This window comes from Myxocyprinus asiaticus, chromosome 18 (genome assembly GCF_019703515.2).
Source record: "Myxocyprinus asiaticus isolate MX2 ecotype Aquarium Trade chromosome 18, UBuf_Myxa_2, whole genome shotgun sequence".
NCBI classification, from domain to species: Eukaryota; Metazoa; Chordata; class Actinopteri; order Cypriniformes; family Catostomidae; genus Myxocyprinus; species Myxocyprinus asiaticus.
In genome coordinates, this window is record NC_059361.1 from 24,329,112 (window position 1) to 24,355,643 (window position 26,532).

General features: G+C 40.4%; 1 protein-coding gene across 1 annotated transcript in view; it reads right to left on the minus strand.

Moving 5' to 3' along the window:
• Nucleotides 1–26,532, minus strand: part of LOC127455961 (N-terminal EF-hand calcium-binding protein 2-like) — a 146,008-nt gene that overhangs the window by 85,879 nt on the left and 33,597 nt on the right. Inside the window, exon 3 of the mRNA XM_051724189.1 lies at nt 4,419–4,527. Coding sequence (XP_051580149.1) covers nt 4,419–4,527 — 109 coding nt within the window. The remainder of the gene's footprint in view (nt 1–4,418; nt 4,528–26,532) is intronic.

Genomic DNA, 26,532 nt, shown 5'->3' on the forward strand with positions numbered 1-26,532 from the left:
TTGTTACGAACCACCAAAATTAATGTAAAAACATCTTATTTTTTTTTTGCCAGATTTTGTTCTAAATGATGTCACACACATTCATTCTTTGATTTTGTATGAAGTATTTAAAGGGATAGTCCACCCAAAAAAAGAATGTTCTGTCTTCATTTACTCATTCTCATGTGTTTCCAAACCTGTATGACTTATTTTTCCTCCTTCTGATGCATGACTTGCTGAGGTAAGTCTCAAACCAGGAACCTTCCATTTAACATTTCATGGCTCTAACACTGCCCCATTCAGCCGCTGGGCTGACAGCTACCAAAAGGAACTATGGTAAGAAGTTTTTTTTTTACAGCGAAGCACAAAAGTCACCATGATCAACTTTGTATTGATGTAACTTTTCAACAGAGATCAAATTCAGAATCTGATTGTGGAAAAGCCCAGCAACTATTCAGAGCACATTACAAAAATCAACAGAACTACAAATCTTTTTACAAAATGGCTTATAGAGGTGGAGATCTGAACCCACGATCCTTGAAACAATAAACCAGTACTTTATTACACTGAGCCACTCAGCTGACATGTTCACTGAGTGACAAAGAGACTTCCTGATGTTAGAGTCAGCACACAAGTGTAGGTTATCTTTTGCACTAAAGGTGGCGGAATCTCTAAACATCTCATGTATCATGGACATGATGTCAATGATGCATAACAATTTTCTTTAATAAATGTCAATATGGTGGAGAGGCAGTATGGCCAATATGGGAAAAAATTGTTTCTAGGACAAACGGTTCAAAAGATACGCACAAAAGAAAAGTGAATTTTTGAACTGGTGGTGGCGCTATAGAGTTTGTCCTGGAGGTCCCAAATTTGCTATGGGGACAATTCATGACCATGAATATCAGTGTGCCAAATTTCATCATTTTCCTACAAACGGTTCTATGGGCTGCCATAGACTCCCATTGGGGAGAAATAATAATAATAATTCAGTTAGGACAACTCTCAGAGTAGTATAACATATATTTTTTATTCTATAGATATATATATATATATATATATATATATATATATATATATATATATATATATATATATATATATACAGGTGCATCTCAATAAATTAGAATGTCGTGGAAAAGTTCATTTATTTCAGTAATTCAACTCAAATTGTGAAACTCGTGTATTAAATAAATTCAATGCACACAGACTGAAGTAGTTTAAGTCTTTGGTTCTTTTAATTGTGATGATTTTGGCTCACATTTAACAAAAACCCACCAATTCACTATCTCAACAAATTAGAATATGGTGACATGCCAATCAGTTAATCAACTCAAAACACCTGCAAAGGTTTCCTGAGCCTTCAAAATGGTCTCTCAGTTTGGTTCACTAGGTTACACAATCATGGGGAAGACTGCTGATCTGACAGTTGTCCAGAAGACAATCATTGACACCCTTCACAAGGAGGGTAAGCCACAAACATTCATTGCCAAAGAAGCTGGCTGTTCACAGAGTGCTGTGTCCAAGCATGTTAACAGAAAGTTGAGTGGAAGGAAAAAGTGTGGAAGAAAAAGATGCACAACCAACCGAGAGAACCGCAGCCTTATGAGGATTGTCAAGCAAAATCGATTCAAGAATTTGGGTGAACTTCACAAGGAATGGACTGAGGCTGGGATCAAGGCATCAAGAGCCACCACACACAGACGTGTCAAGGAATTTGGCTACAGTTGTCGTATTCCTCTTGTTAAGCCACTCCTGATCCACAGACAATGTCAGAGGCATCTTACCTGGGCTAAGGAGAAGAAGAACTGGACTGTTGCCCAGTGGTCCAAAGTCCTCTTTTCAGATGAGAGCAAGTTTTGTATTTCATTTGGAAACCAAGGCCCTAGAGTCTGGAGGAAGGGTGGAGAAGCTCATAGCCCAAGTTGCTTGAAGTCCAGTGTTAAGTTTCCACAGTCTGTGATGATTTGGGGTGCAATGTCATCTGCTGGTGTTGGTCCATTGTGTTTTTTGAAAACCAAAGTCACTGCACCCGTTTACCAAGAAATTTTGGAGCACTTCATGCTTCATTCTGCTGACCAGCTTTTTAAAGATGCTGATTTCATTTTCCAGCAGGATTTGGCACCTGCCCACACTGCCAAAAGCACCAAGTGTTGGTTAAATGACCATGGTGTTTTGTGTGCTTGACTGGCCAGCAAACTCACCAGACCTGAACCCCATAGAGGATCTATGGGGTATTGTCAAGAGGAAAATGAGAAACAAGAGACCAAAAAATGCAGAGGAGCTGAAGGCCACTGTCAAAGAAACCTGGGCTTCCATACCGCCTCAGCAGTGCCACAAACTGATCAACTCCATGCCACGCCGAATTGAGGCAGTAATTAAAGCAAAAGGAGCCCCTACCAAGTATTGAGTACATATACAGTAAATGAACATACTTTCCAGAAGGCCAACAATTCACTAAAAATGTTTTTTTTTTTATTGGTCTTCTGATGTATTCTAATTTGTTGAGATAGTGAATTGGTGGGTTTTTGTTAAATGTGAGCCAAAATCATCACAATTAAAAGAACCAAAGACTTAAACTACTTCAGTCTGTGTGCATTGAATTTATTTAATACACGAGTTTCACAATTTGAGTTGAATTACTGAAATAAATGAACTTTTCCACGACATTCTAATTTATTGAGATGCACCTGTATATGACATGGTATGGGCTTGGTCTTGGTGGACTAGATCTGCTCTACACATGCTGCTGCTGCTACTTGACGTGAGTAAATATGCTGCTGCTGTTGCACGGAACCCATGTGCTGCTGCTGCTGACGACAGAGAAACGTGCTGCTTCTATTGAACAAACATAAAATCCCATCCCTGTAGAGCAGATCTAGACAAGTGGTGCTGGGGAGGTGGAGGGAGAAATGCTGCATGTTACCATGCTGCTGCAATGTGTAGGTGGGTTATATATAATTTGATAAGAAAAAAAGGGGTTCTGATTGATTAACGTAGCAAGGTCCTATCAGCCTGCGCAACAGAGTTTCCTAACTGAACTTAATTTGTCATTAATAAAAATAATACTAACGGATACAATAATACTTCGGTGCTTGGCCCCTAATAATTATACTAATGGATACAATAGGGGCTACAGCCTCTTCGAGGCTTGGCCCCTAAATATTTAGCAGAATGTTTGCCTGGGTCACCATTTACTTTCATTGCATCTTTTCCATCCATTGAAAGGGAAAGGTGACACAGATAACATTCTGCTAAAGATTTCCTTTTGTGTTCCTCAGAAGACAGAAAGTCATATGGGTTTGGAACAACACGAGAGTCAGTAAATTATTACAGAATTTTCATTTATGAACTATCCCTTAGTTTGAAAATCCCCCTCAACTTTCATTGTTAGAATGTTTAACATTTAAAATCTAACAGTGCTGCTTTATGCAAATATGTCAAATGTGTCTCTGCAAGGGCCCGTCACTGACTAGACTCTAGTTAACAGTAAATAGTACTGTACTTAAAGGAATAGTTCAACCATAAATGAAAATCATAATTTACTCACCCTCATGCCATCCCAGATGTGTATGACTTTCTTTCTTCTGCAGAACACAAATTAAGATTTTTAGAAGAATGCATAAGATCTGTTGGTCTATACAATGCAAGTGAACGGGTGCCAAAATTTTGACGCTCCAAAAAGCACATAAAGGCAGCATAAAAGTAATCCATAAGTGAGATGACAGGTGTGGGTGCGAAACAGATCAATATTTAAGTCAATTTTTGTGAGAAATTCTTCTCCCTGCCCAGTAGGGGGTGTACGCATGAAGAATGTGAATCACCAAAAACACAAGAAGAATGTGAAAGTGAAAGTTAAAGTGGAGATTAACTGAGCAGGGAGGAGAATTTATAGTAAAAATTTACTAAAATATTGGTCTGTTTCTCACCCACAAATATCACATTGGATTACTTTTTATGTGATTTCTGGAGCTTCAAAGTATTGACACACATTCACTTGCATTGTATGGACCAAAAGAGCTAAGAAATTCTATTCAAAATATTCATTTGTGTACTGCTGAAGAAAGAGAGAAAGTCATACACAACCGGGACGTTATAAGGGTGAATAAATGATGAGAGAATTTTCATTTTTGGGTGAACTATTTGTTTAATGTAATGAACTTATGATTCTTAATTACTCTTTTTTTGTGATTACACCAGCTAAATGGAGCCAGAATTATTTAACTGGAACAAAGAAAAACAGGACTGGAGCATAAACATAAAAATGAAATAGATTGGCAAACAAATTGGCAATACATTTTTGTTTTGTTTTTGAATCAAAGGTAGTGGAAAGCCATTCTTGATCACTCCCTCCCAATTTAACCCCAGGCTTTAATGTCAAACTAATGTTCTCTATAGCAATTCACTGCATGTGAATTTAGCGATGTCTGTAGAATCACCTGGTGTTATCAGAGTCAATGGTGTGAAACAGTTTTTCCAGCTCCTCTTCATTCAGAGTCCCATCAGAGAAGAAAGCCTGGAACTCATCAAGGGAGAGCTTCCCATCATCTGCAGGGGGAAACAGTGGAGGAGATTTTAGCTGCACACCTTATTCATTTTATCACACATTAAATACCAGATACATATCTCATACAGAATTGTGTATCAGCACCATGGGTATTTGCTACCAGTGACAACATCATAAGTATGACTGGTATTCTTGTTAATGTATGAAATCAAAATATGCCCTTAAATATGACTTCCATATGTTCACACTGAGAGTGAAATACACGTTTACAGTTTGGCAGATCACTTTGGGAAAACTGGATAGCTGGAGAAAATTTTTAAATCATTACCAGTGAAAAGAGATACAACAAGGGAGATATTGTTTTGGCTCCTCTGTGGGGAGGGGTCGCAAGAAGGTTGGTGGTGGGGGGGGGGGGGGTTCATGCAGGAGTCTCAGATGCAGTCAGTGCTGAAAGAAATACAATATTCATCACCCTGGATTTGCCCTTGAAGATTGACTTTGGCTTATTGAACAAACCAAGGCAGAAATATAATAGGAAAGTGCAGACAATCACAAAGCTTTTAATGGAACGAGAACCATTCATAGTTCATCAAGTGCGTTCGTTATGTTCTAAATATACACCTCCAACAACATACTGTTCACAGTGTATTTATACCTGACTTTTAGCACTTTACAGAAAAAACATCATGCACCACCATATCTTGACCTTTGAATTTTTTACTTTCTAAACCTCATAATGTTCTGTTTTTTTTTATCCTTTCCAGGGCTCAACAATAATATTTTTTTCTGCTGGCCTGATCAGACCAGTTGTTCAGATTTTCTTTTTCTCCCCTTTTTCTCCCCAATTTGGAATGCCCAATTCCCAATGCGCTCTAAGTCCTCGTGGTGGCATAGTGACTCACCTCAGTCTGGGTGGCAGAGGACAAATCTCAGTTGCCTCTGTGTCTGAGACCATCAATCCATGCATCTTATCACATGGCTTGTTGAGCACATTACTGTGGAGACATAGCACGTGTGGAGGCTTCACGCTATTCTCCACAGCATCCATGCACAACACACCATGCACCCCACTAAGAGCGAGAACCATATTATAGTGACCACGAGGTGGTTACCTCATGTGAGTCTTCCCTCCCTAGCAACCGGGCCAATTTGGCTGCTTAGGAGACCTGGCTGGATTCACTCAGCACACCCTGGATTCAAACCTGTGACTCCAGGGGTAGTAGTCAGTGTCCATGCTCACTGAGCTACCCAGGCTCTCAGTGGTTCAGATTTCTATTTGCCCTGCCAACATTTATATTGGCTCCACCACAAAAAAGGGATACATATTTAGTAATATTCTAAATGTGCCAGAGAAGTACTTACATTTTTCATTAAATGTTACATTTTCTTTACAATAAATAAATAAATAAAAAACATTTTTTTTTTTCAATAATAGCTGGACAGCTATAAATTAATAAACACACTTCTGCTTGAAACAATGTTACACAATGCAAAACATTACTGATTAGTTTATCATTTTAAACCAATTCTAACTGATGCTTCCAGGACTATCATACTGTCAGGACTTTGAGCAGGACTATCAAGTAGGTCATTCTTGCAATTTTGACAAAACCTTTATCTATGTCAGCTAGCTAACTTTACCTTAATGACATTTAAATCAGCTCGACTTACAACAACAATCCTAAATTCATATCAGAAAACCAAATGTTTAAGTTTACAAGGAATAAGTGTAGTGTAGTGTCACTGCAGCAACTGGCCTGAAAATCTCTCCCAATGGCCTGGGCCATTGGGCCATACTTATTGTTGAGCCCTGCTTTCTCTATCACCATCATATGCTTCAGAGATACATACTGTACTACAGCACATATAGCAGACCAATTGCAGAGAGAGGTTGGATGGGAGAGGCATATACTGTACTCCCAAATCAAAAGCAAATCTTTCTCTCACTCCCAGCTCGTGCATATTTCTGCTATGAGCGTGTGTTCATTTGTCTATCTTTTCCCATCTCTATGCGAGGCTGGGGAAAGCGGGGAACCCAGCCATTAATTAGGCGCTGGCCCACTTTTCTGCTTCTCTCCTCAGGAAGAGATGCTTGCTCAGGAAACAGACACTTACTTCACCAGTTTCTCTTCCACTTTGAGCATTTGCTCTGGTGACAGGTTATGTGTAGCTGTAACATTACCCTGTAATATATCTAAATGATTCAGAAAAAGAAAAACCTCTCTAGATGAGTTGAAAAATCAATCTCATGCAACCAACATTTGCTATTGATTAAGCAATATCACATGAGCAAGACTGCTGTTGTACTGATCTTCAGTAAGGCTTTGGCCATAGCAAACTTTTATATTTTCAGTTTTGTAATAATTTAATATAAATTTACAACAGAGTTGTAAATTACCCGGCCCGGCATTAATAATGCTATAGGGTTTAAGTTACAGCTGCTGAAGGATTAACAATAAATTTGTCATCTTTCTCTCTATAAGTTTTCCTCTTTTGGAAAGTTGTGGAAACATAATGGTGGATTTCTTCTTTTGCTTTTGGAGCAACTGGGAATGTTTTTTTATTGTCCCTTGTTACAGAAGTTTACCCCGCTATTGTTTACTTCTGCATTCCAAATGCAGAAATGTAAAATGGTCCACTGAGTATTTACTTTTCAATCACATTATGGCCTGTTACTTTGTCTATCTTTGCTCCTCTAATGAAAATAGTTTCAAGTAAAGCCAAAGCATGATCAATAGTTTTGTGTCACCAAGCAACCAACAGACTGACAGCACATTGGGTATGCTGTGATCACAAGCAAGTGGAGTGATACAAACAGTGCAGTGACACAGTGCTGTAAAAATATCAGCACTCTTGGAACACCTTTTGCCCAATCAGATTAGAAGACCTGAACTGTTGTATAATGATCATTGTTTACATGATGCTGCTTGGAAAGAATGACAATAATTCTTCTTGCAGAAATATTTAAGAGAGTGAACAATCCTGCTGTGCCATTACCTTGAAATTTCTGTGATCACCTGAACTGCAGATGGGCTTCTGTAATGTTGCTTGACGGACAGAAATGGTTTACTTTCAAGATAATGTTAACTGTCTTGCAGAAGGGTTGAAGAGTGAAAAGTCTCATTTGGTGGAGAGAAAGTCAAACTAGGGCTGCTCGATTATGGCAAAAATAAAATATTTTGGTCAATATAGAGATCACGATTATTTACACGATTACTCATTGACTTTGGAAACATCATGCATTTATTGAACTTAAAAAAAACAAAAAAAACTTGTCTTTTTAACAGTGTATTTCATTGAACTTGAAATCAATCAGTAATAAAATAACAATAAAAAAAAAACAGCAAGAAATATAAATAGATTAAAAATAACATAGCAAAAAATACAAATTAAGAAAATTCAGTTCTTTTTTTTAAAAGTGTTAAAAGTTTTGTAACAGCAGTAGGCTATCAAGTCTTCAAGTAAACATTTAGAATGAAATGCAACATAAAAAAAATACTGGTCTTCACTGTATGATTATAAAACATTAATACTTTTTAAAGCTTCTAAAATTACCCAGTCAAGAGCAGTGAGTGTTTTCTCATTTTCTTGTTATGGTTGTTTGATTATTAGCATACATTTATACTTACAACTCCGACATTTTGCATGCAAATCTGCCTTTTTTCTCCGCTGTTTACATTCACTTTAGACATCACTCTCTGTGTTTACATGAATACCTCATCAAGATGGGCATTTTGGCAGAATTTTGAAATGTATTTGACCATTCAGGTGCGCACTGGCGTTTTCGGAGTACATGCGCATGTTCGGCACACACATACGCCGCCTGTCAATCAAACAGGATCCAGCCATTACTAGATCACTAGCGAATTATAAAATGATGTGCTCTGTATTACTTTCAACAGCAGAATAAGAATATTAACTTTCTAATAAGTGACACAGGCCTGGGATATCACAAATATAGCTGGTTATTTTTTTGTTATTGACATTTTAATCAGTCTGCTTGTCCGGTCGGGTAAGTAAAATTGTCTTTCACTTGCCCCTTCAAAAATCTATTTGTGGACAAGCGGACAAGCGTTAATGTTGAGCCCTGATTAAATATTTGTAATGAATGAGGCTGGTATCCATTCAGCCGACTGCCAGAGGGAGCCCTCTCCCGAATACTAGCCATGAACTGCTTCTTCGGCATTTACTTCCTGTTTGCACTGTATAAATAGCCATGCCTTCCACAGATACCTTGTGAAGTAGTGCCAGTTATTTCACTGCCTTACAGAGTGTTTTTCCATTGCCTGTTCCCTATCTGTCACTCACTCAATGTTGTGTCGATGTAGTGACACTAGGGGTCACTCTTGGGAGCCCCAAACACCTCTGCTTTTTTGAAAAAAAGCCAATGAGAATTGGCGAGTGGAATTTGCATGCCACTCCCCCGGACATATGGGTATAAAAGGAGCTGGTATGCAACCATGCCTTTTCGTTTGTGTTTGATTCCTGGTTGCGGTTACTGTCTCTCCGCTTCCGATGGCCACGATCGTTGTCTTACATGTCTGGGCGCTGCCCACACGGAGACATCGTTCATGGATGGATCATGTCCTCATTGCGAGAACATGACCATGGCAACGTTGCGGTCGCGGCTTGCATTCGTAAGAAAGCAAGCCACCCCAGCGGCTCCCCGCCTCGGTCCTTCTACCTACGGGTATGAGGCCGTGCCGGTTAGCACTGGGGCGATTTGGGGACCTTGATGGGACCACCTCCGCCAGGTATCCCCCCACGGACCTCCCATTCCCCAGCACGCTCGCTCGCCCCAATCGCGTGTTCGGACGAGATCGCCGGCTCATCTCAGGGCGGGTTCGACATCTCGTCTGGCGCCCCGGAGGATGATGAGTTATTGAGTGCAGCATCGGAGAGCAGGCTCGTCCTGTTTGACACTGAGGCTTCGGTTGGGCTTCCTCCTTCGGGAACGGTCGCCCAGTCTCAGGCTGACACGGAAATGACTGACATGCTTTTCAATGTCCCTCGTCTCAGCACGGCCACGGGGCTCGAGTCCCCTCGATGTGGCACCTCGAGCTCCACACCGCCGCGAGGCCCCACCCGCCGGTACGTCCGACACGATTATCCCCTTGGTCCCCCTCACCCGGAGTTTGGACACATGGCTCGCGCTTTCCAACCCGTCGCGATGGCTGACCCGGACCGTCCAACTCGGCTACGTGATTCAGTTCACCAGGTGCCCGCCAGGTTCAGCGGCGTCCGCTTCACCTCGATGAAGGGCGAGAACGCCGCTACCTTGCATGTGGAGATTGCGACCCTCCTGAGCAAGGGCGAGATAGAGCCTGTCCCTCCAGCCGAGATGAGGAAAGGGTTCTACAGCCCTTACTTCATTGTACCAAAGAAAGGCGGTGGGTTGCGACCAATCTTGGAACTGCGAGTACTGAACCGGGCCTTGCACAGACTCCCGTTCAAGATGCTGACGCAAAAACGCATTCTAGTGAGAGTCCGACATCTAGATTGGTTCGCAGCGGTAGACCTGAAGGACGTGTAATTACACGTCTCAGTCCTACCTCGACACAGACTCTTCCTGCGGTTTGCCTTCGAGGGCAAGGCATACCAGTACAAGGTCCTCCCCTTCGGCCTGTCCTTGTCCCCTCGCGTCTTCACGAAGGTCGTGGAGGCAGCCTTTGCCCCACTAAGGGAAGTGGGCATTCGCATTCTCAACTATCTCGACGACTGGCTGATCTTAGCTCACTCTCGAGAGTTGCTATGCGCACACAGGGACCTTATGCTTTGACACAAGCTCTCAAAGCTCTCCCCGGTTCAGAGAATCTCTTTTCTCGGTCTGGAGTTGGATTTGGTCTCGATGACAGTGCGTCTCACAAACGAATGCGCTCAGTCGGTGCTGAACTGTCTGAAGGCGTTCAGACGGAGGACAGCGGTTCCACTGAAACTTTTTCAGAGGCTCCTGGGGCATAGGGCATCCTCAGCGATGGCCACACCGCTCGGGTTGATTCATATGAGACCACTTCAGCACTGGCTTCAGACTCGAGTCCCGAGATGTGCGTGGCACCGCGGGACACATCGTGTAGCCATCACGTTGATTTGTCACCGCCTCTTCAGCCCTTGGACCGACCTGGCATTTCTACAGGCAGGGGTTTCCCTAGAGCAGGTCTCCAGACGCCTCGTGGTTACAATAGACACCTCCAAGACAGGCTGGGGTGCCGTATGCAACGGGCACACAGCCACCGGTTCTTGGACTGGCCCGTGGCTGCGTTGGCACACCAACTGCCTAGAGTTGTTGGCAGTACTGCTAGCCTTGCAGAGGTTTCGGCCATTGTTCCAGGGCAAGCACGTGTTGGTCCGGATGGACAACACAGCGACGGTAGCTTACATCAACCGCCAAGGCGGTCTACGCTCCCATCACATGTCACAGCTCGCCTGCCGTCTCCTCCTCTGGAGTCAGCAGCGCCTCAAGTCGCTACGAGCCACTCACATTCCTGGCGACCTCAACACCGCAGCGGATGCGCTGTCACGTCAGGTTACCCTCAGGGGAGAGTGGAGACTCCACCCTCAGGTGGTCCAGCTGATTTGGAATCGATTCGGTCAAGCACAGGTAGACCTGTTTTCTTCCCTGGAATCCTCCCACTGCCCGCTTTGGTATGCCCTGACCGAGGCAACTCTCGGAATAAACGTGTTGGCACACAGCTGGCCCCCTGGACTACACAAGTATGCGTTTCACCTGTGAGCCTACTTGCACAGACCCTGTGCAAGGACAGGGAGGACAGGGAGCAGGTCATCCTAGTAGCACCCTACTGGCCCACCCAGACATGGTTCTCAGATCTCACGCTCCTCGCGACAGCCCCCGGCGAGTTCCCCTGAGGAAGGACCTTCTTTCTCAGGGACGGGGCACCATCTGGCACCCACGACCAGAGCTCTGGAATCTCCACGTCTGGCCCTTGGATGGGACGCGGAGGACATAAGTGGCCTACTGCCTGCGGTGTTAGACACCATCACTCTACGAGGCGCCTGTATGCCTTGAAGTGGTGTCTGTTCGCTAAGTGGTGTTCGTCCCGATGGTAAGACCCCCAGAGATGCACAGTCGGATCGGTGCTTTCCTTCCTGCAGGAGAGGTTGGAGGGGCGGCTGTCCCCCTCCACCTTGAAGGTGTATGTAGCCGCTATTTCGGCTCATCACGATGCAGTAGATGGTAAGTACCTGGGGAAGCACAACTTGATCATCAGGTTCCTGAGAGGCGCTAGGAGGTTGAACCCCTCTAGACCGTGCCTCGTTCCCCCGTGGGACCTCTCTGTAGTTCTGCAGGGTCTACGGGGAGCTCCCTTTGTAGGTAAGTTCTGGGACAGCTGGCCGGGTGTTCTGCTTGTGCATAGCGCCTTTCCCGTCCCTTGAGGGGAAGACGTGCGCTCTTGACTCCCAGTAGTGTTCACGGACTGTGATCCCTGGATGACTTCCTCCTTAGCCCTGTGGCAGTCGAGTTTGCAGAGAAACTCTCTGCCGGCTCAGTAAGTGCGCTGGTAAGGCCCTGTACTGAGGCAGGTGCTCCGCATGCGGTGGTTCCCCATAGGTAACCCCATGTGTTATATCTTCCATAAAATCGTTTCCCTCTTGCTAAACTATGTCTTCTTTGAGCAGAGGGCCCTCTGCTCTGGTCGCCATGCTTGTAGAAACTCCTCCCCCCTTGGGTAAGACCATGTGATGTATTTCCACTCGAAGTACCCCCCCCCCTTTTCTCTGGGCGGGGTGTGGTCTCCGCGGTGTCTTCCACTTGGGAGTGACCCCCCCCCCCAAATGTGGACACTTGCGGATCCCAGTCCGTTAACAAAATTCCACTCTTTTTGGGGAGAAAAAAGAGGGAAAAGAGGCCTCAGCTGGGCTAGCCTGTCCCTATTTGTTGAGCAGTCGACTTGTTCCTGAAGGACCGTTCGATACTCATAGCAGCGTTGGGGGAGGTTACGTGACAGCCTGATGCGCTGGCTACAAGGCACACAAAAGTCTGCCCATCTCGCACCGCTAGTCCACGTAACACAGTTCAGCTAGTTGTGGCGTTTTTTATAGGGACCCCTAGTGTCACTACGTCGACACAACTTCGAGTGAGTGACAGATAGGGAACGTCCTGGTTACTTTCGTTACCTCTGTTCCCTGATGGAGGGAATGAGACGTTGTGTCCCTCTTGCCACAATGCTGAACTACCTGCTGAAATGGCCGGGACCTGGTCACAGCTCCTCAGCACAAAACCTGAATGAGTGGTTGCATACCAGCTCCTTTTATACCCGTATGTCCGGGGGAGTGGCATGCAAATTCCACTTGCCAATTCTCATTGGCCTTTTTTCAAAAAAGCAGAGGTGTTTGGGGCTCCCAAGAGTGACCCCTAGTGTCACTACATCGACACAACATCTCGTTCCCTCCATCAGGGAACGGAGGTTATGAAAGTAACCAGGACATTTCATTGCCTTCTTGTTATGACCATTGTGCCTGTCTTATTGGATTATCGATTGTTGGATTACTGTTTTGCTTTGTTTGCCTGGTTGGACTGATTACTTGTCACTACTACTTTGCCTGCTTCATCGACTACGTCTCTGCCTTATGTTTTGGATTTGTCTGCTGAGTTTATTTAACTTCCTGCATTTGGATTCTACCTTCGCCTCTATGTCGAGTCCCTCACATTATTGTATTCAACATTCTCCGATAACAAATTTTTCTTCTGCAATATAGCTCCTAAAGTAAATGTACGCTGTTTTAAAGGAGTTTTAGATATTATTTTGGAAAACAAGCCAAAAAAGACTAATCAAAAACGTATTTTGTTCCAGTGTATAATGGGCTAAGATTCTCTCACCTTTATGTTCACTTCGCTCCATCTTTAACTCACAAAAAACAAACTTTCTCTTCTTAATTGAGCTGCATATCGCCGATTTTCTTCATGATAAGATACACACAGTGAATGTGGCACATATATTATGATTCACTACGTCGCGAACCACAATGTTATAATCTAGATGCAGCAAACGCGCACGAGTGACGAACGTCCCCGCGTCAGAGTGTGCATCAGCCGGGAGAAGATTCGATCTCTTCCACGGTCACTTCATGCAACTCATAGATGCGGCGCTGAACCACACAGAGAAATGCCAGTTTCAGAGTTTATTTTCATAACTCGCTTCCTTATTATTTGAACTTTAGTAAAGGATGCTTTTAAAGATATAATGTCGGGGTGTTTCATTGCGAAACGGGATGCGGCAGAATAATTGTTTTATCTCGATTATCTTGTTTTCATAATCGTTGGAAGCCAAAATTGTAACTGAAAATAAAATGTTATTAATCACCCAGCCCTAAGTCAAAATATAGTCTCTGTAGAGCTGGATAAACTGGGGTTGTAGGAGGTGAAAATAGACCTAGAGGTGAATTTAGCTAATGTGTATTTGAAGGCAAGAATCTACAGGGACTGGACATAGACATATACTGCTCTGCTTCCTATGAAACTGAGGCAATTAGCACTTTTCACATTCCATGGCCCCAGCGCATCTTTAGCACCTTCTTACACACACAGATGTCTCTTCATATCTCTCTGAACTCATACATCATTTCGGGGAGAACTGGGGTACGTAGTTACCATGGTAACCACAAGAACAGTCTCCTGACCTTTGGGATCTGAGATGTCTTAATCTTACATAGGCATACTTGCTGTCATTTGTTCCACTTTCATTCTGTTTTTCCTTGCCCTTCTTTTCTGTATCTTCTTCCTTAGTTTTGTGTAGCCAGACCTGTGAACATCAAAATGTCTGGTCCATAATAATATTGAAGCTAATTCTGGCCAAGAACTACCCACTAAGACAGTAAGAGACCATCTTACTAACATATCAAGCGACCAATCACAGTTTGTTTTGGTTTTATATGCCATTTAGTATCTGAAATTAGACAATACCAAAATAATAGAATGGCATGAAAAACATCTTTTAAAATCAAGGTGCAGTCTCCGCAAATTGTTGTAAAGCAGAATGAAGAAAACAAAATAGCAGCAAGGTGTATAGACTTTGTGATGAAAATGTGTGCCTTCCAAAAGTAATTAGCATCTATTTCACAAATATAACTCAGAAAACAAAAAGGAATACACAGTTCTGCTCATGGAAATGTGACTCAAACAAAACTCAGTATAAATGAATGTATTTTAACCTCCCGAAACCTGAGCATGACTGCTGTGTGCATTTTCCATTTCCCTTTTCTATTTTGTAACTAGTAGCACCTAATAATTATTGCAAAAAATAAAAATTTTAGAGCAAAGAGTTTTCCTAAAAATGAATGTCCACATATGAGGACAGTGGGATTAAGTTCTGAAATTGTAATATCAAGCTATAGGAAATCAAATTGTTTATTATGTTTCCAGGAGTGTTGGCTGTGGAGTGATGTTTTTGAGATCACAGACATCATAGCTGATTTTCTGTAAAGCTGCTTTGGAACAATGTGTATTGGGAAAAGCACAAAAAATATGAAAATAAAATTATTTGACTTGATTTGACTTATTTAAAAAAAAAAAAAAAAATTCTACTTTGCAAATAAAATATGTTCTCTCTTTGCAATGTAAAAAAATAAATACATAAAAAAAACAGTGATATCCAGTGCTGAAGCATTTTACCAATCAGAAATTAGCATAATTAATTCTGATACCTGTACTGATTATCATTGTCCCGTGTCTGCCAACCATGTTGAGTGGTTTAAAATATCATCTGCAGCCTGACACTTTTGATAGGAAGTTTGGCTTGAATGCACTTGGCTTCATAGGAAAGCTATAGGATGCTCCCTTGCTCCCTATTTAGAGAATTACTTAACCTCCAGTGTGCTGTTTGTCTGCAATGGTCTCAGAACAGTTCAAAATGCACCTTATTTTCATCCTAACTCGATACAAAGCCTCTGAAAGTGTACATTGTGTTTAGCAGTGTGGCGTTTCGTGAAAATTCTTTCAAATTTTTCAAACTGCATATCGGATGAAATTAGAGACTCTAATATTTTGACTCAAACAGGTTTCAATGTAAAAACTTAATTAGGTTTCTTACCAGATGTAATTTTGTTGGCATTTCTTCCAAAGACCACTGTGATCGTTGCCATATTTTGTCACATGACTCCATCTAAAGTTTAACCCTTTACTGACAGCCCAGATTCTCCTGAACTGAGGTCAGTCAGTTTAAATGAAATTAAATTATGTGTTGCGTATAGTGAAGACAAAATACAACGTCCACGCATGTGTACGGGGTCGCACGAGCTTAAAGAGTTAATAGCACTAAACTTTGGAAATTCCAATGATTATTTCATCCTCAAAATCACCCATTGTATCAAACTGGTACCTTGTAAACACAACTTAGTTTCAAGATGGACTAATAAGGAAACCCGGTGTGTCTTTACTTCCAGGAAGTAGAGGTGTGAATCTTCACTAGCCTCACGGTTCTATTTGGTCACAATTCAAAGGGTATTGATTCGATTACAAAACAATTCTCGATAGGTCCTTTTTTTAATCAATACACACTCAGTATTAAATTATTAATTTAGAATGAATTGATCCCTAGCCTATAACTACAACCACAACTATCGGTTGCTGGTCCAGGATGGCTACATGAGATATCTGCTTATGATCGAGTGCAGATGTCAGCTTCTCCTTTCCACACCACAGGTGATAGTGAAGTGACACAAATAACAGGGTTGCTGCCTAAGATATCAAACAAGCATCTTGAATGTGCACTGTTCTGATGAGTGAGAGACCGGCAATGAGCAACATCCAAAGAAATAGAGAGCGCAAGAGGCGATAAAAGCATTGGGAAGCAGGAGACAAAAAATCACATCATTTTTTTCAGATGCTTTTTCCCTTTCTGTGCAAATCAGTGCAAGGAGGGGCGCAAGCCCGTCTTTCATTTTGTTTTTTGACGCGTTAGCACGAATAAACTCTCCCATTGCTATGTGCTTGAGTTTATGAATACATTTTGGGATCGTAGTTTCAGTCGGGGACGATGGTTGTGTGGGTGATACATCCAGTCTGCAATCAATTCTGTAGTGTGCGCTTGGCTTTAATATGTGCACATCGGACCATTTGTTTTTTTAGCATCTCACTCTGCCTCTGGCGCGCACATAAGTGCCACTGTGCTGCCGCGGTATTGAACTCAGAATCGATTCAGAATCGTTGGATCTGAGAATACCTTCTAAGTAGTGGCATAAAGTCAGCCAATCAGATTAGAGCTTTCCAGCTTTGTGTGCAATATACCTCAGATGGTTAGTGAATGGACTGTGGGCCATCTATGGGTGTTTCTTCTGAGGCTGATACTCTTTCCCTGGTAGAGGAACTTTGGAAGTGAGAAGAAAGTATTAATTTTCAGAACATGTCCAGTGCATGGTTTGTCATTCTGACACTGTCCACGGTTATAAACAACCTCTATCTGGAAAAAAAAATTATGTTTAATCTGCATCACAGGCATCACACAGTAGATACTGTGGCCCTTTTTCACATCGAGTATTCATGACAGAGTTTGTCAGGATGTTGAAGCAGAGATCTAAGGGAGGACTGGACCCCGCCCCCCATTGCTAAAACAATAATAAACTCAAGCTAAACTAATCTGAAAGTCACACTCTCCCTCTGGCCTGTCCAAAAGACACCAGTTGAAGTGTAATGATGGATGAACAGCAAAAGAGCTTTTCACGGGCCTGTCAGCTTCCCTCGCTTGCTGACATTGATCAGTACAGAAAAATCTAGCCCTACCTGCCCGTCTCACTGTAAGTCTGTCTGTCAAACCATCTATTAATTTATCTGCCTTCAAATTGCCTGTCTGTCTGCCTTCCCGTGGAAGACACCCAATACCTCTGCATTGTGCATTGATTTGATCCAGCCATATGTCCAAACAGTGTGATGGCGGTATGAGGACCCATCAACACAGTATAATTCAACAGTACACAATGAGCCAAATTAGAAATAGTCATGACTGAGATGATCGAGATGGTTTAGCATCTCTACAATAAAAGAAACAAACAACAACAACAAAAAAAAAATCTCAATGAGCAAGCATAATTAGTTGCACAGAAGAAAATTATTGGAATTTTGCATTACAATTAATTGATAACTTACAGTATTATTTATACTTTAGGACATGTATTGGATATTTTTATATTATTAAAAACATATGTTCATTTATAATTACTCTCGCTAGAATTAAGCAGAACATGCTTTTGCATCGTTAAAGGTGAAATGTGTAATATCTGCACAACTAGTGGTACCAAGTGGAATTGCAAAAATAATGGGTTCAAATGGGTTTCACAAACACTCCCCCATCCTCCATTAGTCAGCCAAACAGGTAGCCCGCCCTAATCTCAAGCCATTGTTTTCTCAAACAAACACAACAGTTTTGTGATAGCGCTAGTGTTTTAGCCTACACTTTTTAGTAAAATTAACCTACAAATGGCGCCTTTTAGCATATGAACTTTAGTCTTCAGTTCATTAAACTACACACAACTTCACTCATCAGTACACACAAACGCACTCTGCTAATAAACTGTGATCACTGTTCAAACACAAAAGCCCCTCATTAAACAGATGTCACAAGATTATTCTGAACAAAACCCTGCCAATCATTTGAATACCAGCTGAGAAAAAAATTTGGTGGTATTGTAGGTTTAAACTCCTTGTTATGAAAATATCAGCCACTAGGCCAAGTGTAATAACCACAGCCTATCTCAGTAGAGAAGATAAGAGACAGCCATATGAGAACTGAACCAGAAACGTATTGAAAGAGAGTGAATCCTAATCCCCATCACCAGGGACAGAATCAATTTATGCTTCATCTAACAAATCTGATTCAATCACAATTCATTCAAATGAGTCATTAACCTCAGCTGCATGAGTGGGCATTTCACATGGAAATCCTTTTAGTGTGACCCAGCCACCAGAAAAGTGCATTAGCACAGAGGAGCCAGATCACAAATCTGTATCTATATAAGCAACACACTCAGGTGCTGTAGCTCTGCACCAACCCAATGACTCTGCTTCCTATGAAACTGAGGCAATTAGCACTTTTCACATCCAATGGCCCCAGCGCATCTTAGCACCTTCTTACACACACAGATGTCTCTTCATATCTCTCTGAACTCATACATCATTTCGGGGAGAACTGGGGTACGTGGTTACCATGGTCTCAAGAGAGACATGGGAAAAGTATTGCAACACTGTTTTTGTCAAGTCAAAATTGATCTAGCCTCACCCACAACCTACCCACAGTCAATTCTGATGCATACTGCACACAAAACAGGCCGGCACAATTGGAAAAATTGGCAGTTCCAATCTGATTGGCGGGGTTCTACGTGGTTTCTGTTGTCGAGAGGCAGCAGTGTGACTCTAAAAGTGTTTACAAGATATTGGGATGACACAATGAGCACTTTTGGGGAAGAACTTATTAATGAATTTGTCAAAGTTTGCCAGATTAGTAGCATCCAATCTTCAAACAATATTTAGAATTTAGTTGGAAGCACTAATTAGCAAGTATACTAGATATAGACATGCATAACTGAATATGACAGTTTGTTTTCTGAGTTGTATGTGAAATAAGTGGTACTTTTCACTTTTGGATGGACAAAAATTCTGATCACAAAGTCTACATACATTTCTGCTAATTTATTTTGCACTGCAAAATTGGTGACCTGCAGTTGTTGCCACAAGAATCTATTTCTACTTGATATAACCCATAAAAATTACTTTTGTTGGTGTAACTTAATTTGTCAAGTAAATTTAGTCATACATTTTTTTTATGTACACTGCCGTTCAAAAGTTTGGGGTCACTTGACTGAAATGTTTCTCATGATCTTAAAAACCTTTTGATCTGAAGGCGAATGCTTAAATGTTTGAAATTATTTTTGTAGACAAAAATATACAGTTGCAATCTAAATTATTCAACCCCCCCAAGACAGTAAGGATTTACATAGGTAAGCTTTTCTGATGACCCAGAATTTTTTAACTTTACATCTATATCAGTTGAGTGACACATTCAAAGTCATACTGTGAATATATAACCTAATATTTCTAAATAGCAGGATTTTTTAAAGATACAGCCATGTCATAATTATTAAACCGCTATTGCATGTAGCTGTTTCTTTAATATGTAAGGCTACACAAATCATTGTTTTAAAACAAAATTAAGTCATCAATCTGCAATGGCACTTATTTAAGTTTTAAAATTTAAGTTTAGCGTTGTAAGCAAAAATGTATTTCTATGCAAAAAATGCAATTAAATATAAGCTGTCTCAAAAGCTAATGGAGGAGATTATTTCATTACACAAGAAAGGTCATGGCTAAAAGTACATTTCCAAGGCACTTCAATTTCCAGTAGACAAAGTTGGCAGCACCATTCATACATTTTTTAAATATGGTACAACAGCAACCTTCTTGGGGTGTGGAAGAAAGCATAACTTCACCAAGGGAAATGTTGACTTGAATATTCAAGAAGTAATTAGGAAAGACCTGTGGAGTCCTGGAAGAAGGTTTTATAGACATATGACATTAAACTGAAAATGAGTTTTAGACCCATGGGTCAGCATGGGTCTAATGACAAGGTCATGACAAGAACGACACCATCCCCACAATCAAGCATGGAGTTGGGTCAGTCTGGTTATGGGGGTGTTTTGCAGCTGCAGGAAACGGCTATCCTGACTGTGTGACTGACACCATGGATTCTTTCAGGTATCAGGCCATTTTGGCATGAAAAATGTGATGCCTTCAGTGTGTAAATTGAAGCTCGGTGATCACTGGACTTTCCAGCAAGACAATAACACCAAGTATACATCCAAGTTGTCCAAAATCTGGTTCAGGGATAGGTCGTGGAAGGTCCTTAAATGGCTCTTTCAGTCCATCATTAAAATCCCATTGCAAACCTTTGTTGGGATTTCAAGGAAGCAGTGGCAGCACAGAAACCATAGAATGTCAATGAGCTGGAAGCTTTTGCTCATGAAAAATGTGTAAAGATTCCAATAGAGAGGTGTCCGAAGCCTGAGAACCCTTACCTGAAACATTTATTTGCTGTTATTAAGGATAAAGGATGCTCCAAAAATGATTGACTTTGGGGGTTGAATATTTTTGGCATGACATTTGTGGAGAGAATTAGTTATTTTTTATTTTACAGTTTGGGTAAACTGAACTCTTTGTTCTCTAAATCACTTTAATGTGTATTAAAAACTTACTTTGACTGTTTACTGAAGTGGTTTTAGTTGATGTGTTTTAATTCACATCACCAGAATGTATTGCTGTCAGGGGGGTTGAATAATTTTGATTGCAGCTGTAATTGTGCCAACGTATTAATTTATTTCATTACAAAACTAAACTTCGATTAAAAAAAAAAAAAAAAAAGTTGGACCGAATAATAAAGAAAAGCAGTCAATAAGTGCCCAACATAGATGGGAACTCCTTTAACCCTGTTTTAAAAGCATTCCAGGGTGATACCTCAAGAAGTTGGTTGAGAAAATGCCAAGAGTAAGTTTCTGCATATTCTAAGCAAAGGGTGACTACTTTGAAAATGCTAAAATATAACATATGTTTTATATATTTTTGATTTTTTTAGTCACAACATAATTTCCATAATTCCACTCTGTTATTATATAGTTTTGATGACTTCACTATTATTCTAAAATGTGAAGAAAAAAAATAAAGAATGAGTAAGTGACCCCAAACCTTTGAACGACAGTGTAAATATAGAATAAAACCAGTTCATTTGGGCAGACACTGCTGTGAATTAATTTGTTGAGCTGTTTCCATGCTGGTCTATTATTGTTCTATCAACAATTTCAGATAAACCCACCCCTAAATGGAGTGTTAAGACAAAAATAAACTGTGGCTGGTTGCTTTTCATGTCAGTAAGATGGTCTCTTTCTGTCTACACTCAAAAAAAAAAAAAAAAAAAAAAATTAATTTGTTTGCTGCTTGTTTAATTTACCTAATTAAAATGTACACAGGCTACACAATTCTAGAACATTTTGTCACAACTTGATTTAATTGTGTTCTATCCATTTAAATTAGTAAAATGGAAGTTTACTTAATCCATTTGAGTTGGGACTACATGGATACTTTTTGTGGTGTTAATGTAGCATTGATGAAACTGGGTGGGGTATTTCTATTTCCCAGCATGCTTTGCATGGGACTCAATAGGAAGAGTTGATGTTAAAATTAAGTGTTATTTTATGTGTTTTTGTGCAAGATGTAAATAAAGGGGATACTTGTTAGTGTTTAATGTTTTGCTATGTTGAGATTTAGAAGACTTTCTGTTATGTTGGAGTTTTGGGGGTTAACATTACAGTGAAGAGTGGAGCTTGAGCTAACGATGGGGACAGGTAGATGTCACACATTAAATTGACTGCTCGCATCGTTGAGCAATTGCTGTGCTAACCATAGCATAGTTACTAAACTACATTCTGTATTGCTTCCAACCAGCATGTATTTCACATGATAAGATTCACTTTCACTAGTTAATACATAAAGAAATAAAAAAAAAAGGGATTTATTTGAGTTACATTGACATGTCTAATTTTGTTGGGTTTACCCAGTTCAACTAGGTTCTTTCTACACAAAGCATTTGTGTTGAGATTACAAACACGATTGAATCAAGTTCAGCCAAAGAGCTGTTTTTTTAGTGTAAGTGGACAGTTCTTGACCAGAATAAGCTGCAAGGTGGTTCAGACTTTATACTGAAAGTTTACAGTCAAGTTACACAAGATTAAGATGTATCTAACATTGGGAGTAGAGGAATAAGGACAGTAAAATTATAAATGTGTAATTTAGTCCTAATCAAAATCAATTTATAAGCTCTCATGTCCCATTTTTATTTAGCAAATTACAGGCTCTCCAAAATGGGAATATAGAGAGCCTGTTCAAACTGCAGCAAGCATAATTTTCTATCACTCTGAGAAAAGAACCAATTCAGAAGAGTGTTAGAAGCACATGTCAAAATGGAGGTTGTGTGAGGAGTGCGTATATGTGTGTGTGTGTTTGTGTGTGTGTGTGTTTGGGGCAGAGGGAAATGGGTGGGGCTCTTAGTACTGCACCATTCAAAGCAGTGCTATCAGTCAAGTATGAAGAGTCTGCCAGGCGACTAATGTGAGTTCAGCCTGTTTTGTGGTCAATTAAGTCCATGAATCTCATCACCAATGTAGTGCAGACTGTAGAATGATGAATATGTAGCTAAATGTTGCGTTTGGCTAATTATAAGGAGAGAAGATTCATGAATGCATTCACAAGAAAAAGTCCTAAGGGACCACTAAAAAATACAATAACTTTCTTAAAGTAGAATGAGTCTTTTAATGCAAATGCATTATTTTAAGAGGATTTGCCAACAACTTCACATCAGAAACAAAACAGTACAATGTTTAGTTGTTTAGAACAGGGAATATTATTAATTGCATTATAAATATATTTCTACATGTTTAGAAAGACATCTGCATTGCACCAAGATAAGGCAACTGGAAAACTTCCACTTGGTATAATTCACAGATATGGAAACAAGCCATTTAAATTTTAAGTGGGCAATGACAAAATTCAGACTCTTAAAGGGACAGTTCACCCACAGAATACAATTCTCTCATCATTTACTCACTCTCAAGCCATCCCAGATGTGTATGACTTTCTTTCTTCTGTAGAACACAAACAAAGATTTTTAGAAGAATATCTCAGCTCTGCAGAATACAATGCAGGTGAATGATGGCCAGAACTTTGAAGGTCCCAGAATCACATAAAAGCAGCAGAAAAGTAATCCATAAGACTCCAGTGGTTTAATCCATAACTTCTGAAGCAATATGATAGGTGTGGGTGAGAAGCAATCAATATTTAAGTCCTTTTTACTATAAATCTCCACTTTCACTTTCATATTCTTCTTCTTTTGTTTTTGACGATTTGCATTTATCAAGCATATTACCACCTACTGGTCAGGGAGGAGAATTTATGGTAAAAAATGACTTAAATATTGATTTGTTTCTAAACCACCTCTATCATATCGCTTCTGAAGATAAAAATTAAACCACAGGAGTCGTATGGATTACTTTTATGCTGCCTTTAAGTGCTTTTTGGAGCTTCAAAGTTCTGGCCACAATTCACTTGCATTGTATGGACCTACAGAGCTTAGAGCTTTTTCTTCTAAAAATCTGTGTTTGTGTTCAGCAGATGAAAGTCATACACATCTGGGATGGCTTGAGAGTGAACAAATGGTGAGAAAATGTTCATTTGTGGGTGAACTATCCCTTTAAGAGTTTGAATTTGGGTCTGTGCCCACTTTTAAAATACAAATGGCTTGTTTGCATATCTGTGAGTTATACCAAGTGGAAGTTTGCCAGTTGCCTTATCTTGGTGCAATACAGATGTCTTTCTGAACATGTAGAGTTCTATTTTAATGCTAATCCTTTAACATGCAGCATCAGTATGGAATCAGGTAGACCTTTAGATAGCATATATGATGTATCTTGGTGGGGTTTTGCACTAAAAGTTTCCATGGAGAAAGGTGAAAAAGGAGGCACTACTGAAAGCGGTTTACAACTGTGAAACAATATTTTTAGTTGAGCTTAGAAAGTCCTTTCAAAAACCTCTCAAAAGATGTGAAACTAAAGAATATATATATATATATACACAGTTGTGCTCAAAAGTTTGCATACCCTTGGAGAATTGGTACATATATACCATTTTTAAAGAAAATATGAGTGAGCAGGCAAAACACGTTTATTTCTTATGGGATTCATATTCAACTGTAGGTTACAACAGAATGGCACAATCATAAAACAAAACATGGCAAAATGAAATGACCCCTGTTCAAAAGTCTGCATACCCTTAGTTCTTAATACTGTGTATTGCCCCCTTTAGCATCAATGACAGCGTGCAGTCTTTTGTAATAGTTGTCTATGAGGCCCCAAATTCTTGCAGGTGGTATAGCTGCCCATTCGTCTTGGCAAAGTGCCTCCAGGTCATGCAAAGTCTTTGGTCGTCTTGCATAAACCGCACGTCTGAGATCTCCCCAGAGTGGCTCGATGATATTAAGGTCAGGAGACTGTGATGGCCACTCCAGAACCTTCACCTTTTTCTGCTGTAACCACTGGAGGGTCAACTTGTCCTTGTGCTTAGGGTCATTGTCGTGCTGAAAAGTCCAAGAGCATCCCATGTGCAGCTTTCGTGCAGAAGAATGCAAATTGTCTGCCAGTATTTTCTGATAACATGCGCATTCATTTTGCCATCAGTTTTCACAAGATTCCCCGTGCCTTTAGAGCTGACACATCCCCAAAACATCAGTGAGCCTCCACCATGGTTCACAGTGGGGATGGTATTCTTTTCACTATAGGCCTTGTTGACCCCTCTCCAAACATAGCGCTTATGGTTGTGACCATAAAGCTCTATTTTGGTCTCGTCACTCCAAATTACAGTGTGCCAGAAGCTGTGAGGCGTGTCAAAGTGTTGTCGGGCATATTGTAACTGGGCTTTTTTGTGGCATTGGCGCAGTAAAGGCTTCTTTCTGGCAACTCGACCATGCAGCTAATTTTTGTTCAAGTATCGCCTTATTGTGCTCCTTGAAACAACCACACCGTCTTTTTCCAGAGCAGCCTGTATTTCTCCTGAGGTTACCTGTGGGCGTTTCTTTGTATCCCGAACAATTCTTCTGGCAGTTGTGGATGAAATCTTTCTTGGTATACCTGACCTTGGCTTGGTATCAAGAGATCTCCGAAATTTCCATTTCTTAATAACTGATTGAACAGTACTGACTGGCATTTTCAAGGCTTTGGATATCTTTTTATATCCTTTTCCATCATCTATTTCCTTGTTATGCAGGTCTTTTGACAGTTCTTTCTGCTCCCCATGGCTCAGTATCTAGCCTGCTCAGTGCATCCACGTGAGAGATAACAAACTCATTGACTATTTATACACAGACACTAATTGCAATTTAAAAAGCCACAGGTGTGGGAAATTAACCTTTAATTGCCATTTAAACCTGTGTGTGTCACCTTGTGTGTCTATAACAAGACCAAACATTCAAGGGTATGTACATTTTGATCAGGGGCATTTGGGTGATTTCTGTTATCATTATGATTTAAAAAGGAGCCAAACAATTATGTGATAATAAATGGCTTCATATGATCACTATCTTTAAATAATAGTCATATTTTCAAAATCAATGCCAAAATTTCAAAATTTCTGCCATGGTATGCACAACTATATATATAACTAACTATTATAGCTACACTAGTCTAAAGGTCTGGTCCACACTGCACCTTATTCTAGCCAAGAAATAAGACAAATAAGCCAAACAATCAGATTAGAGCTTGTCAGATCAAGAAAAAAAAGATAATACTGCTCATCTGTGTTCAAGTTCAAATTCAAAGTATTATTTGTCACATCCGTACTGATACACAAGTGCAGAGGCAGTGAAATGTTCTTTCCTACTCTCCGCAAGTGCTGTGCATTACTACAAACGATATACAGCCTTCAGATAATTAAAAACAAGAAGGCAATACACCAATACAATAAACAATACAAGCAAGCAAGTCTCTACCAATGTACAAGAATAAACAGGGCTATAATATAAACACTGTGTGCATAGTCTTCCTATGTATAAATAGTGCAAAAATGCACATAATGTACTTGCAAATTTTAATTTAAATGCAGGAGTTTATGCACAAGACACAAAACTGCAACATTAAATGCTCTGATGTTGCACATATCTGATGTAAGGTACATCTGTGCATAAGAATGTATTCATTAGTATGTGTAAATAAGTAGGGTTCAGTTAAAATGTACTGTGTACAGCACATACTATAGTATTTTAAATTACAGAAAAAATGATCATAATGGAGGAGAAGCGAAGAGAAGTTCATAGAGTTAATTCTAAATAGCGCTGCACGCCCCCACATTATTCAAACTGTGGCAATCAAGCGAGTCTGCATTATTTCCACAGAGGATTAGAAATTCTCAATTAATTTTCTCTTTAATACTTCATGGGACTGAAGACAAAAATCAACTGCTTCAGTTGGGAGCCTATAAAAAATAATTTGTCTTTTATTATATAGACATT